At 33.3% G+C, this 15,487-nt stretch overlaps 1 protein-coding gene across 1 annotated transcript in view; it reads left to right on the top strand.

The window, feature by feature from the left end:
- The window catches only part of LOC142341067 (uncharacterized), a 131,543-nt gene that overhangs the window by 43,314 nt on the left and 72,742 nt on the right, over nt 1-15,487 (top strand). Inside the window, exons 9-10 of the mRNA XM_075391918.1 lie at nt 3,514-3,677; nt 8,288-8,417. Coding sequence (XP_075248033.1) covers nt 3,514-3,677; nt 8,288-8,417 — 294 coding nt within the window. The remainder of the gene's footprint in view (nt 1-3,513; nt 3,678-8,287; nt 8,418-15,487) is intronic.

Here is a 15,487-nt window from a genome sequence, read left to right as displayed (position 1 = left end):
AGTTTTTTGCCCAATTTTTCTCCGTTTTGGGTTTGTTTTTTGGATTTAATTACAAGAAAAAGTCTTGGTGTGCACTGTCACTGATCCTAATTGGCTTCGATTAATAATCGAATAACTTTGTGGCGTTTAGTATTTGAATTTCAGCAAGACTTTTATCATAAATGCAATATTGACTAATTTTTAGACAACTTTAATGCAAAATAACTGATTATTTCCAGTCTTTGAACTATGTTTCTACATTTTAATCCATACAGGAGAATAGCTACACAATTTTATGCTAAATAAGGAAAAGTAATTGTTTTTCTCTTTCATTTTTTTTATCAATTTGATTTTTACTTTCAAAAAATTAAGACCAGTTTTTGAGTTTCTTTTTGTGTTTTTGTTTCTGTTCTTATTTTCCCTGTTCTAGCATGTATCATTCTGTCATTCTCCTGGGTTTTGTAGTTCTAATCAGCTCTGCTTTTATCAGTTCTCAAAAAATAAGGATTTTAGCCTTTTTCTTAGCTTTTTGGTATGCAATTCATTTCATTTTACATAATGCGGCACTAAGAAATTGCTCAAAATCCCGTTTATATGTTTTGGTTGGTATTAAATTTCTATGAATAATTTGGTGTCTCAGTTTTTTTTTTAAACGTTTTTTTCCTTGTATATCCTGTTTTTTGTCCTTTTGGTGATTAATTTGAAAATTTTTCAACTACTTTGCTGATTTTCAAGTCTTTTTGCAATTTTTAGCCCATTGTTTTGTTTTACTGATTTCATTGTCAATTGAATTAAAACCTCATGACTGTAGGTGTTTTTCTACAAAGGATAAAAGTTTCTTTTGCAAAAAAGCGGTCTCTTTTTCCGCAATTTGACAAAAATTGAGAAACTTTACACAATTTCCTAATTATTTCTCCCTTTGTTCGAAAATAGAGATGTTTGTGAGCAGATAAAGATTTGGCTAATGTTTGTGGTTGAATAATTAGTTATCATAGCATCAAACAACAGTTTTTGTTTGTAGTGAAACAACAAAAACAAATTGAACTTTCCGAAATGTTTGTTTATTTAATTTCCGAATTTTTTTTTGGTTCACTTTAGATTGTTGTTTTTTTCTGCATTGATGTTTTCCGCATGGAGACATTAGCTATCTGAAAAACCAGATCTTTCGGTGGCTATGTTCTAAAGTTTTTTTTAACCGGAAGTATTATTTGTCCAGACGCGGTTATAACCTAAAAGCAAACGTAAGTAAAATTTCCGCGTGAATTAATGTTTTCTGAGCCAGAGAAGTTTTTTGATCATGCGCTGCGTTTATTGAATGTCTTTTTGACTTCAGATAACCGTTTCTGCCCGTTTTGTCGTCTAATTGTCCCTTTTTTGGTTATAGTTTGGTTTTTTGTAAAAATAATTTTAATTTGATGATATATTGAATTGTAAGCCGCAGGAATTAACAACACAGTCACAGCAGAGACTGAAAATGCGTTCCAAAATTTTAAAATTTGTTAAATTTTGCCTTTTTTCTGTTAATTTCTTCATTTGTGGATCTTTCAGCCGTCTTTTTGCCAACAATTAGTTAATATGGCAACTGCTCTTTAAAAATTCATATCCTCAATGCCTCCTTCTACCTCGATGTAATTTTGTTCTGTGAAATTGTACATATTCTAATCCAATTTGGTTAGTTTTTTTCCTTTTCTGTTTTTTGTCAGCGTTTTGGTTTTAAGTACTACAAAATGTCTTGCAACACGAGGGACTTTAATGTCGTTTCTTAAATTTCATAAAAGCACTCTAAAAAATTTTTTGACCATTTTTGCAAATTGTTTCAATACTTCGTGTTTTAATTTTGCTTTTTCTTTTTTTGTTCTGTTCAGAAGTATTGATTTTTGTCTCGGATGAATCGTTTTTTTTCTATGTCTCAAATGCTGGACAATGAAATGTATTTGTTTTTTTCTTGATTTTTTAATATGATTTTTAACTTTCAAAAATTAAAAATTAAACTTTTTGTTACGGTGTTCCTTACATTATGTCAATATTCTTCACTCTAGTTTTTATCATTCTAGCTTTGTCCTGGCATATACATTTTTTTTGTTGAATTGATGTTTCCAGTTGTTAGAAAATTGAAATTTTTCAAATTTTTTAAAGATATTCGTCTTTTATTTGGTTTGCAATTCGTTTTATTCAACATAAGGCAGTACTGAGAGTTTGCTAGAAAACTTTTTCCATTATTTCAACCTATTAATATTTATTGCAATTTTCTTTCGGCCTTCGTATTGTTTGTTTTACACGACCTTTTGCCTTCAAATTATAATCTGTTGTTTATGTCTTTTTTGTGACTAGATTAGTTTTTTAAAATTTTTTAACAAGTATAAAATCATGTTGTCGAGTATACATACATTAAGGAAGAAGTATGAGTTAATTTTGTCTTAATTGCAGTGATTGGAATTTTAATTAGAGTCTTAATTTTGAGCATTTTTTGAGAAATATAACTTAGTTTCTAAGATCATTATCTGCTGTTTGCTTTCGCTATCTATTTGAGATTGAAGACATGAAATATTGGATTGCAATTGATGGCCCTTTCAGATTTTTCAGCTTATCAGTTTTTTGTTCATGTTGATTAGTTCGGACTTTTTTAACGTTACTAAACGTTTTCTTTAACATAAAGTTTTGCTGCATTTTGTTTCTCTGGGTGACAGTGGTTTAATTTTCACCAATTTTTAGCTCAGACCTGTGCAGGTAATGAATTAATGGCAAAATACAAAAGGTAATGGCTTCAGATGCAATTACGTTTTTTGTGAATTTTTAACGCTTCGTGTTGCTTCCGGTATTCTTCGGGCTATCTTTTTTATTTCGTCGTCAAGATTTTTGTTCTGACCATATGACGTCACAATCACTTCAAATTTGCTTTTTGTTCATTCGTTCATGCAATTACAACTGAATTGAGTGCGTAACATCGTTAGAGTTTTCACTCTTAGTGGAGCAAGTTTTTCTTCTATCGCGTCATTAACTTTTTGGTCACACGTGACACACGTCACTATGAAAAATGACTTCCTCACTCTAAAATTGACTGTTCTTTTCTTTAATTCAAAGAGAAAAGGTCAAGTGAGTGTATATCCCTCTTATTGAAAGATATTTAAGAACAGCTAATAGAAACAGAAATAAGTTATACAGATTCTTAATCATAATATACCATCTCAGCCCTTAGTGAAAAGATAAAATTTCTTTTTTAAACTGTCTTTTTTAATCGTTTTGAGACTGCAGATCTACGAAGCTATTGCGGCTGTTTTCTGGCAATCTGCCAGCTATGTTTTTAAATAGTAGCCTTTACTCAATTTGGATGTTGTGGTCAGGCAGGGTCTTGAAGTTCGGAGAGTAGAGGTAAAGTTCGGAGAGTAGAGGGGAGGTGAAGTTCGGAGTGTAGAGGCGAAAGAACGTATTATTTTAGTCCTAGTGGCAACTGCTACCCGATTAGTGTTTTCTACGCTTCGTTTGAGCAAAAAGGTATATAAATGTCAATGAAAAGAAGCGTGTTTTGAGTTTCAGAGGTGACGGATAAGGTAGTTGCATACAAGAACCAGTTAGAGGCTGCGCAAGAGGTTGTGTCAGAGAACGAGATGCAGTACGGCTGGGAAGACTGGTTCGGAGAGGAAGAGACGGTCATGCGTGACGTCATCCTGGCCACGATATTGATGGGATTAGCACTCAAGGTAGAAAAAATGCTAATGGTAGAAAGAAGCAAATGCTCAAAAAATGATAACTATACTGATAATGCTGATTTATATATCCTGAATTCGCAAACTCTTTCTTAAAAAGCTGTAAACTTATTTTAGATGACAAACACGATACGCCTTCTAATATGCTCGACAGCAGGTTTTGAAACAACTTAGTCCTGCTCTTTGTACAGCCTTCTTACTTGTGAACGATAGAATAAAATCTGAAAGTTATTAATAGCCGCCCTCAGCTTTTCGGGCCGGCTATTATAGAGCTCCTATTTTTTTACAATCTAGAATATTTGGATTGTATTGGTGTGCTGTCGTTTTACGACTCGAAGAGGAGCATTAGCGGAGCGTCTCTTTCTTCTCGTTAATTTTGTTTAAATTCATTTGAAATGAAATGCGTGAAAACAAAGTGTTTGGATCTAACTACTGAAGAGTTGAGAAAAGAGAGAGAGAGAGAGAGTGGTTTTTTGAGAACAAGCGATAAAATTTGGGGTGAAAATATTTTCACTAACAAATTTCTCAAAAACATAAAGTGAGGCTTTTTGAAAGCTGTTTTTTAATAGCCGCACAGCGATTGCTGGGGGTATTATTGGCCTTCTCTTGGTTTTTTTATTTCGTCGTCATGATTTTTGTTACGACCATATGACGTCACCGCCACTTTTTGTTCATTCGTTCATGCAATTTCAACTGAATTGCATGTGTGACGTCATTTTTCGCTCTTAGTGGAACGAGTTTTTTTGTTCATGCGCGTGATTAAATTTTGGTCACACTTGACTTACCTCACTCTCAAAAACGACTTCCTCACTTTGAAATTGACTTTTATTTACTTTAATTCAAAGAGATAAGGTCAAATAGGTGTGTGTCACTCTAAATGAAGGTTATTTGAGATCAGCTAATAGAGGCAGCAATAACTTATACAGATTTTTAATCAAAATATAACAGATCAGCCTTCAATGAAAAGACGAATTTTTTGGTCTGTCTTCTTACTGTTTTTTTAGAATGCCGATCTACGAATCTATTGCGGCTATTTTCTGGCAATCTGCCAGCTATGTTTAGTTTTAACTCCAACTTTTTCAGTCATCAGAGGTGTTTCTCTCAATTACCTAAACTGATATAAGTGCACTTGGAAACATTTTTCACTTTGTGAAGATAATTCTAATATTTTGGTGTCAATTTTCAGCTATTTTTATTACCATTTTGCCCTTATAGAACTTGGGATTGTCCCAACTTGATCGATTTTAAATTTGAGTTGTTCTTGGAAAGAAAATCTAGTAAATTTGAGCAAATCTCTGCCATTTCTGTCTGTTTTAATAAGTTTTTTTGCTTATTTCTTCGAATTTTACCCTTATCGCTCTAGCTTTTCTTGATCAATTCTTATTTAAAAGCAACCTTTTATGATTTATTAACATCACGTGCCACCCGAGAGCTAGACAGGGCACTTTTCACAGAAACAAAATATACAATATTTTAGTTTTTCTCAGGTTTTTTCCTTTGCTTTTTAAAAATTTGTTGCTTAAGGTTTCTCTGCGAATTAATGGATGGTGGTACACTGATCTAGCAAACGGTGTAAATAAAATTATCCTCCGAATTAATGTTGAGAAGTTTTATTTTATAGCTCTGCAGAAAGTAATGTTCCAATTTCATAGAGAATAGTATTTTTGGGTTTGTTTTGCATCAATTTTGCCTACCGTCGATTTTTTTTCTTTAAGACACAGTTTCATCGTCTTTCAATTGGTAATAAATTGTTGCAAACTTCCCATAATCTTATTACGAAGTCGTTTTCCGCCACACCACACACACAGACAGTTTCTTGGGTTGTAACTTTTTTTAGTAAATTTATTCAGATGCTCTGAAAGTTTTGATGGTTTAATTTTGTCATGTAAATTTTTATTGTTTTGTCTAAAATGTTTTCGTTTTCATATAGATCTGTTTACGTTTTTTTTGGCTGTTTCACAGCTGTTTTCATTTAGGTTGCTGATTTTTATCACGTTGGAGTAGTAAAAGGAACAAAAAAGCGAGTAGTCTTGAAGTTTTTCCAAGTGCCTTTAAGGCGAGGATAGTTTTCAAAGTTGCTTCTCTTGGGTGCTAATAATATGCTACGGATATTGTCTAATGGTGCCTATTAACATTTGATTGAACTCAATGACGGTCACCCAATGCTTTTTTCCTTTGTAATTATTAGTTGTCACAAAACACTATTGAAAAATTGATTTTTGGCCTTCTTTTTTGTTATTCCTGTTGCTTATCACATAGTATCGTTAATGACCGTATCGTTGGCTGCGAATATTGCCTAATTGGGCCCAATTAAATTATTGAGTTAATGGCTAGTGGTTTTCACAGCTTCTACACTATTTATTCTGTAAAATATTGTAATGCCTTTTTCGTGTTTTGAGAGTACTTGTTGTAATTTTTCTTGTCTTATCATTTAATCTCTGTTTGGACAGGTCTCATAAATTGCTGATTTGTTTTTTTTCGGATTGAATTAAATTCTTCAGATCAAAACCATTAGTTTCTATGACTTTGACATTCAATTTTTCCAAGAAAAGTTGTCGAATTTTTGAGGTTTTAAGAAATATTTTATCCATTTTTTGTTGGATCTTCACCGTTTGTACCCAGTACGTTCTGCATCCGCCAGCTATAGAGCGTATTCTGTTACAAAGTAAGTTTTTTTAGAGCTTCTAGTGAGGCTTAGTTTTAGTCAGTTTAGTGGATTCAAATTTTAGCTAGTGGTACTATTCACTGAGATTCAATTTGTTTTTGAAAAGTTTGGGTGAATTCCCAAATCTTGCCTTCATTTGTTGTTCTGTTGTCCCTTTCTAAGCCAATGGGACTGTTAAAAAACGTTTTATGACCTTCACAATTTTATGATATGCTGTGCATAACAGTTTTCGATTGTCTTTATGAGGTTGTTTCAGTTTGGCAGCACTGATTTCGAAGTTTCTGATTTTGCCAAAATTCTTCAGTTTTTGCGTTTTTTTTTGCGTTGTCTGTCATTGATTACCACAAAACTATTGTGTTATGTACTCAGTTTTGGGATGCATAGAGTCAATATTTTCTAATACTGTTGCTACTTTTGGAAAATTCTCGGAAAAATAAAATTCCTAATTGTTTTTGAATTTTTTGTTCAATTTTGTGAACATATGAATTTTGTTGATTGTCTTAGATTGATGTCATCGTAAAAAATTATTTGCCGGATTATTAGTTTGTTCAATTCTTTGGATTCTTGTTTTATGATTTGTCCTGCTATAATTCTTAACTTCGTCGAACACAAATTTGTTTCGTTTTACCTTAGTTCAAAAGCTTGTTCATTTTTTGTATGATTTTTTTACTTCTCTAGGCTGGTTTTTTTCTTCGATTATTTTGCTCAAGATAATTGTTACTAGCGGTTGCTCAATAAAGCAATCTAAAGTGAACAAAATCAGAGAATCAGAAAACAAAATAGAAGCGGGATAAACCCATAAAGCCCGTTTTTAGATGCCCACAGCTTAAATTTTGTTTTTATGATGCTTATTTCACATCTCAAATGCGTTTTTGCATTGATACTAGCCCCCTGCATTCTTATTAAGAAAATGCAAAATAACTAAGTCCAATCAAATTAGTTTGCACTTTCAAAATGTTTGTGTACAACAATCCTTTCTTAATTGCTCTTAAACGAAGTTTGTAGCAATTATATTATTCCTGTTGGTCTTTTTTAAAGAATTTTTCGCTTGTCAGATTTCTTGTCTGACTCATTTGGATTTTCGTCCTCAAAAACGGGATAAACAAGTAGCATCCAACAGGCATTAATTTCTCTCAGAGTCTTTCTGCTCACTAGGCTCCAAGTATAAGATTCACAGAAACTGTTTTGAAGACTTATACTTATGGTGTGAACGGCAGTTCTTAGACGTTGACCCCCCTCCCCCTCCCCCGCCCTCACATCAGCCAAACCACCAACTTCACCCTACCCCCAACCCTACTCCTGCACATCGTTCAGGCCGTAAGGGCTCCGTGCAGTCAAAGATCTTCCTCAAACCGTTACCCCCCCCCCACCCATTGACCCCCCCAAGGTTGCCCCACCCCATCAGTCCCCACGATGCACCCCCCCCCCCCCACTGCGCTCACTATAGGCCCCTTGGATTAAGCAAGCTAAAACTAGCCTCACTAAACCGTGGCTAGCTACTGAAGAAGCCAACCGGTCGTATGAGAGCAATTCGCCCGACGTTAGTCGGTTATGTTTATCATTGTTTTTCTATTCCTTCAATCCAAATCGGTGTTATGAGAATCAATGGCGGCTATTTTCCCTTGGCATGTTTCTAAATATTGTATCATTCTTCTTGTGCAATGTAGGGCGGGGCTGTTTGCCCGCAAGATTCCGGCGATGTATTAATTTCAGTCTGGTTGAGAGGTTTTTGTACTCAAAGCTTAAAAATTCGCCTATCATAAGATTTCCTGACGACCATTTTCTTGTAACCATACAGTGCCACACCTATATTCTTCTATAACAGTTAAACTTTAATCATTCATATATTAAGAGGATTAGCTCAGCAGATATCCTTTTCTTTTAGAATTTTAATTGGTGATTGTGAGAACAGCTGCGTATGTATGTTTTTGTGTGTCAGATAGTGGTGTTGAAAGAAGTGATGTCCGAAGCACCAGCCAAGGAGGCAGAGGATGACTTCTACTTCGCTCGCACAAGAGACTACAGACACGTGGTTGGCAACAGGGGTGCTGCTGTCGACAAGTCATCACGTCAGTTGCTTCCTGACGTGTCCAAATTTCATGCTTCGGCCAAGTTACTCACTTTGAAAATATCTTGAGTGAACCACGCAAAAAAAAATTGTGTATTTCCAATTCCACGCGTCAAAACGGGCGGAACTACAATGAAAGGTCCATTTCACACGGAAAATGGTGTATTAGATTATAGCACGAGAAAAGTTTATCACGCGATTATCGTTTTAATATATAGAGTGCTCCATTTTATTTATTGGGAACTGGGATCTGGGGTGAAATTGAGACTGCAATAGGATTTTAAAAAGATTTGTAAAAGAAATCATACAGGTGTAGAGTTGATAATCTACCACTGCTTTGGATAGGCATTGAACCATGCAAGCTTTGATTAGAACTTTTCTAACAACAACTGTTTAGTTGATCGATAAGCCACTTAAGTACTGATTGAGCCCATCTGTTTGTATGTTTAATAGCCGCGAAACGACAGCGGCTATTATTGGGGACATCGTGGTTTTTGTAGTAGCCGCCCTCATCTTCTCAGCCAGCTATTATAGCGCGCCTATTTTTTACAATCCAAGAATTGGATTGTATTGGTGCTCTGTCTTTTTTACAATTCAAAGAATTTGAATTGTATTGGGGCGCTGTGTTTTTTTTTCTGATGTGTTCACACATTTTTCAATGACTTTGATCTTTCAAAACGGGATAAACAGGTAAAGCCCAGCGGGCATTAAGTTTCAATAGATGCCCAAAGTGGACGTTAGTAGTCCTTCAAGTGCTTAGAGTGTTGCAGCTGCTAGGATGGCCTCAATTGAAGGTTAAAAGGTCATTTTGAGGAGTTTTTGGGCTCAAAATGGTGCAATTTTTCAAGTTTTTTGTGATTTTTTTAAAATATTTTTTGGTTGATTAGTCTTAGGTTGAAGTTTTTAAAAGTTGATGAAGGCCTTTTGCGAGAAAAAGGTACTTGTTATGGCCAGTTTATGAGCTATATGTTCTGGTACTACAAACATAAACACACAAAATGATACTAATTTTTGCAATTTTTTTCAAGTTTTTTGAAAATTTTTCTGATTTTTTGCGTTTTTCAAACTTCATGGGCCAGGGAATCTCTTTTAAGATTTGACGATAGGGCACTGTATAGTTTCTAGTAACAATGGAGGGGTTTTCAACATTCTAATGTCCCGAATTTTAGCATTTTTTTAAATAAAATCTGCAATTTTTTGCGGTTTCTTAAAGTTTTTGTCTGTTTTTGATATTTGTCCATCCTCATGTGTCAGGAAAGCTATTCCACGGTCTGAAAACAGTTACTGCATAGTTGTTAGTTTTAATGGATTTTTTCTCAACGATTTAACCTTTCGAATTTTGAAAAATTTTTGATAAACTTGCAAGTTTTTTTCAAGACATTTGTCTTTTATTCAGTTTTTCTTGCCCGAGTAGCAAGACAACCTCATACAGGGTTTGACAGTATGTTATTAAATAGTTGCCTGGGGATAATTGGATGGATTTCAACATTTTAATAGAACGAATTTCTGTTTTTTGAAATATGATATTTTTTATAAAAATTATTGCCTATCGATCTTTGAACCAATTATTTTTTTAAGACTTGGAATTTTTTACCGGATAGCCTCTAGAGACAATAGAATCAATTTTCAAGAAATGATTCTTAAGATATTAATGTCACGATTTTCAGCAACATTTCTTTTCAAATGATATTTTTTAATTTTGAAAATTTTCGAGTTAATCGATCTTCAAGGGCCATTGAACTTTTTCAGGCCTTGCAGATATAATACTGCACCAATTTCAGAAACAAATTTTGGTTTTGAACATATTTTTGAAATAGGTATATTTCAAGGGGTCAAATTATGCCTTAGGGGTAAAAGCTTCCAAGTTTTATGAAGGACTATAAATTTGTTCAGTTTGTTTGTTTGTTTCTCAATTTTTTGGGATGATTTTGTTTGTGTTTTGGCTGGCATCGTTGAATTGATCTGCTTTTCAGGTAGAGTAAATCTAAGTTTTTCACTCAATTCTTTGAATTGTATATCAGGACATGTCTTGCTATGTTTTTTTTTTATTTTTGTAAGATGTTTTCACACCTTTTTTCATGACTTTGAGCTTTCAAAAAAGGATAAACAGGTAAAGCTCAGCGGGCATCAAGTTTCATTAGAGGCCATTAGCCGCGTTTAGTAGTTCTTAAATTACTTGGAGTGGTGAAGCTACTGGGAAGGCCGGAATTCAAGGTTAACAGGTTCTTTTCAGAAGTTTTTGAGCCTAAAATGTTGCAGTTTTTTCGTCTTTTTTCGGATTTTTTGTTGGGCCAGTCTGAAATTGAGGTTTGTAAAAGTTGGTAAAGGTCTTTTTGCAAGACGTAATTACTTTTTAATGTCTTTTTAAGAGTTCTATGTATTGCTACACCAAACATAAACACGGTAGTTTATTATAACTTTTAAAAATTTTTTTCAAGTTTTTTGAATATTTTTGTTGTTTCAGCTCTTGGTGTCACAATAATAGACCATTTTATAGTTTCTAGTGGTGATGGAATGGTTTTCAACTTCACTAATTTACCAATTTTTTTGATAAAACTTGCAGTTTTTTTTCCAAATTTCTGACATTAATTGTCATTATTCAAGTTTTCCAGCTCCAGTTGGCAAGAAATCTCGTCTAGGATTTGCTAATAGTTAACAGCAAAAATTTTATTGGCCATGGCATAAGCCAATTTTTCCAAATTGTTGAAAATTGATGTCAATTTTTAGGTTTCTCTAACCTGAACAGCCAAAACATTTCCTTTAGGTTTTGATAATAGGTTACTGCATAGTTTCTAGTGGTAATGGGGAATGTGTTTCAAGATTTACGTATAACAAATTTTAGCGATTTTCAAATTGTAGTTTTTGACTTCCTAAAATTTTAGTCTTTTTCCTCATTGGCCAGGGGTCTGGTGCTATTGAGTTTGCTAGTATGTTATTGCAGAGTTTCTAGTGGCAACAAAATAGTTTTCTATTTTAATAGATTGCCAATAAATAATAATATATATCGAGTTATAATATAATATATATATATAGCTATATATATATATATTATAATATAAAATTATATATATATATATATATACATATATATATATATATATATATATATATATATATATATTATAATATAAAATTATATATATATATATATATATATATATATACAATAATTTTTTAATTAAAGCTTGCAATTTAATTTTTTTTGATTATTTTCAAATTTTTTAATTTTTTTTGTCGTTTTCTGAATTTAACTTTCTTTATTGACCAAAAAAAATTTTTAAATGTTGCCGATGAGTTACAAGACAGAACTCCACAGAGAAAGAAAGAAATTGAACGTTTTTTCCAGACACATTTTCGAAAAAAGTTTTTAAATTTTTCCTTTTCATTTGAAGCATTTTTCACATTTCTTTTTGAAGCATTTGTCATTTTTTTCGAGATTATCTACCTTTAGTGTCAAATTAATTTCTTTCAAGTCTTTTGCGTGAGTTAATGAATACAATTGCATTGTGTCATAAATGGCCTTCAGGTTAAAAGCTTCATGAGTTTTAGGAATAATTGTTTTTTTTGTTTAGTTTGAATCTTCTAGTTTCTCAACTTTCGAGATTTCGTCTTTTTGGCTGGGATTGTTCAATTGATCTGCTGGTCAGGTACATTAGGCTCGTTTTTCATTCAATTCCTTGGATTGTATTTCAGAACTTGTCCTGCTATTTTTTTTTACTTCGTCGAACTTTTTTTTCGCTTTACCCATTTTGCCGCTTTTTCGACATTTTGCGTGAAATCTTTTTGACTTCTCTAGGCTAGTTTCACTCTCCTGCAATTCTGCTCAAAGTCCTTTTAAACAGCAGCTGCAACAGCAAAGCATTTCAAATTCAAGAGAGTCAGTATAAGAAAATCAAAGTCAGAAATAGAAACGGGATAAACCCATGAAGCCCATTTTTAGATGCCCTGTACTTGAAGTTTGTTCTCATAAGTTTTAGTTACTATCTATATTGCTTATTGGTATTGATACTAGACCCTGTAGCCTCTCACTGAGAGACAAGAGTATGTTCAATTACCAAATGAGACCAAAATAAATTGCACTTAAAAATGTTTTTGCACAATTACCAATTTTTGTTGATTTTCTTTTCTTTCAATCCCAATAGAGTTATGGGAATCAACGGTGGCTATTTTCCGGCAATCTGCCGGGTACGTTTTACAATTAATAGAATTTTTACAATTCAAAGAATTTGAATTGTATTGGGGCGCTCTCTTTTTATGATCTGTTCACTCATTTTCAAGATATTTGAGTGTTTATTTTTGGAGTGTTTTGGAGTGAGTCAAATTGGAGTGTTTATTTTGGTGACGCCGATACATGAAGTGGAGCAAAAAGCGAGTGGTTTTGCGGCGTGAATTTTTTCCATTGTACTTTTAAAGTAGATTATTTATTTAGTGTTTAAACAATAATTTGTTTTCTTGCTAGTGGTTTTTTGTTCACTTGCGGCAAATTCACTTTGATATTTACCGTTTTTTAGATTTTTTGGATCGGATTTTTTTCTAAATGGTTTTCCCAATCCATTCATAGTTCATTCTAGACTTAGTCTTTTGTTTCAACCAAATTTTCATTTCTCGCTAGTGGATTTTCTTTCGCATGCGGCATTTTGACTTTGATTAATTGCTCTCAAACGAAGTTTATAGCAATTATTTTTAGTCCGGTCGGTCTTTTTTTATGCGATTTTTCGCTTGACCAATATTTCGACTGACGCTTTTGACTTTTCGTCCTCAAAAACGGGAGAATTTTAAGTGCTCTTAGAGCCTTTCAGCTCTGTTTCAGCTTCAACTGTTTTGGATACTTATACTTATGGTGTGAAGGTTGGTACTTAGAGGTTGAAGACACCCCCACTCTGTTGACCCCCCAACTATTGCCACTCCCCCAATGATATCTTGCCCCCCAACCCACTGTTGAACAACCCCCCTCCCCACGTTGCAAGACCCCTCCTCGTGGCTACGTTCGAACAACCGGTCGCTAATGACACGCAATTTTGTACTAATTTTCACAATTTTTTCAGGTTTTTTTGAGAATTTTTGTCATTTTTTGATTTCTTTCAGCCTTCGATGTCAAGGAACCTCCTCTAAGGTTTTAAAATAGGTTTTTAGTGGTTGTGCATAGTTTCTAGTGGTAGTGGAATTTTGGCAACATTTTGCACAATACGTGCAAACTTTTTCAATTTTTTTGAAGTTTGTTTTTAAATATTCACGTCATTCCAGACGCAGGGGCAAAAAAAGGTCCCTATGGGTTGGATTATAATTTGCTGAAAAAATTAAATTTGCCGCAGAAAAACTTTCAATTTTTTAATAAGGCATTTTTAATTAATTTTTTTGATAAAACTTGCTTTTTTCAAGTTTTTTGAAAACTTTGGTTTGTTTTAATGTTTCTCTTGTATCAAAAGCCAAGGAACCTCTTCTAGGGTTTGAAAGTAACTTGCTATGTGATTTCTAAAGTTAATGGAATGTTTTTCAAGATTTGAACACCACGAGTTTCAGCATTGTTTTACAGAACTTGCAATTTTTTTCAATTTTTTTAAACATTTATTGTCATTGTTCAAGCTTTTCAGTACAACAGAAAGCCTCCGCTAGGATTTGGTAAAAGTTACTGGAAAATGTTTTTTGACCGTGGATTAGTTTTAATTTTTTATTATCACAAATTATAGCAGTTTTTTTATGCAACTTGCTAATTTTCTCATGTTTCTTTAAATTTTGTGTCATTATTTAGGTTTCCCTAGCCTCAAGAGCCACTTATTAGCAATATTTGCAAGTTTTTTTAAAAATGTTTTTGAATTTTTCATCATTTCTTCTGCAACTAGTGACCTCTTCCAAGGCTTGATGATAAGCTGTAGCATAGTTTCCAGAGCTAACAAAACGGTTATCAATATTTCAATGACTCCAGCTTTAGCAATTTTTTTTTTATAAAACTTAGTTTTTCTATTTTTAGAAAATTATCATGTTCCATGTTTATGGATCTTTATGAGCCAGTGAAACCATTTAAAGCTTAAAATAGAGATACTGGATGGTATCTTGAGATGGATTGGATGATCTGAACAGATGGATGGTCTCAATGAATTGGTTTTGAAGATTTTATTATCATGAGTTTTAGCAAGATTTTGTTATCGCAAGAAGTTTGCGATTGTTTCCTAAATTTTTGAACATTTTTGTCCTTTTCTGTGTTTAGCAACCATTACTGGCCAACGAAGTTTTTTAAGTTTTGTAGATGGGTTAGTTGACATAACTCCGGAGACAAAAAAATGCTTTTTCATTATTTTCACCTCGAAATCTGGAAGCGTTTGTTTTTATTTTTTGCAATTTTTTACAATTTTTAACATATCAGTTATTTATTTGATTTTTGTACTAGCAAGGCTAAAAAACTGAAAATTGCAGAGTCGCAAGGAGCTAAAGCTAGCCTCACTAAACCGTGGCTATTTAGTGACGAAGCCAACCACTCGCCGGTCGGTTGACAGCAACTCGCCCGACGTTAGTCGGTTATGTTTTTTGTTTTTCAATTTCCTTTAAAATGGTTTTCCCAATTCACTCATAGTCCGTTCTAGGTCTAGTCTTTTGCTTAGTCAATGAAATAATTTGAACTATGCGTCAGGATTTGTCCTGCTAAGTTTTTTAATTCGTCGTCTCCATCGACGATTCTTACGAACTGGCTTCTTGGAGTTGACTTTTTCAACGACTTCAGTGACTTCTACTGCTTTGCAGTTAAAATTTGTGTGCGTGACTTCCTTTCTGCTTTTCCATCAATTGCGTGACTTACCTCAGTAAAAAATGACTTCTGAAATCACTTATGGAGCTTTAAATTTTATGAACATTTTAAAGATCAATAGTATGCATCTCAGTAGTGCCAAATTTATATTCCATGATTCTTGAGTATTAGTGTTGAGTTTTTAATTTTGAATATCAATTTTGAAAAAAACTTATTAAGGGCTTTTTCCTTATAGACCATACATGTCATAAAATTGACAGTCCGAATCTAATCCAAAAGTCTAGTTTTCTGTTAAAGAACTGGTGGTCGATCTGTCTATCTTATTTCTTTAG

The sequence above is a fragment of the Convolutriloba macropyga genome, chromosome 6 (genome assembly GCF_964194025.1).
Source record: "Convolutriloba macropyga chromosome 6, txConMacr16.3, whole genome shotgun sequence".
NCBI lineage: Eukaryota > Metazoa > Xenacoelomorpha > Acoela > Convolutidae > Convolutriloba > Convolutriloba macropyga.
This window is presented reverse-complemented; position numbering and strand designations above follow the sequence as displayed.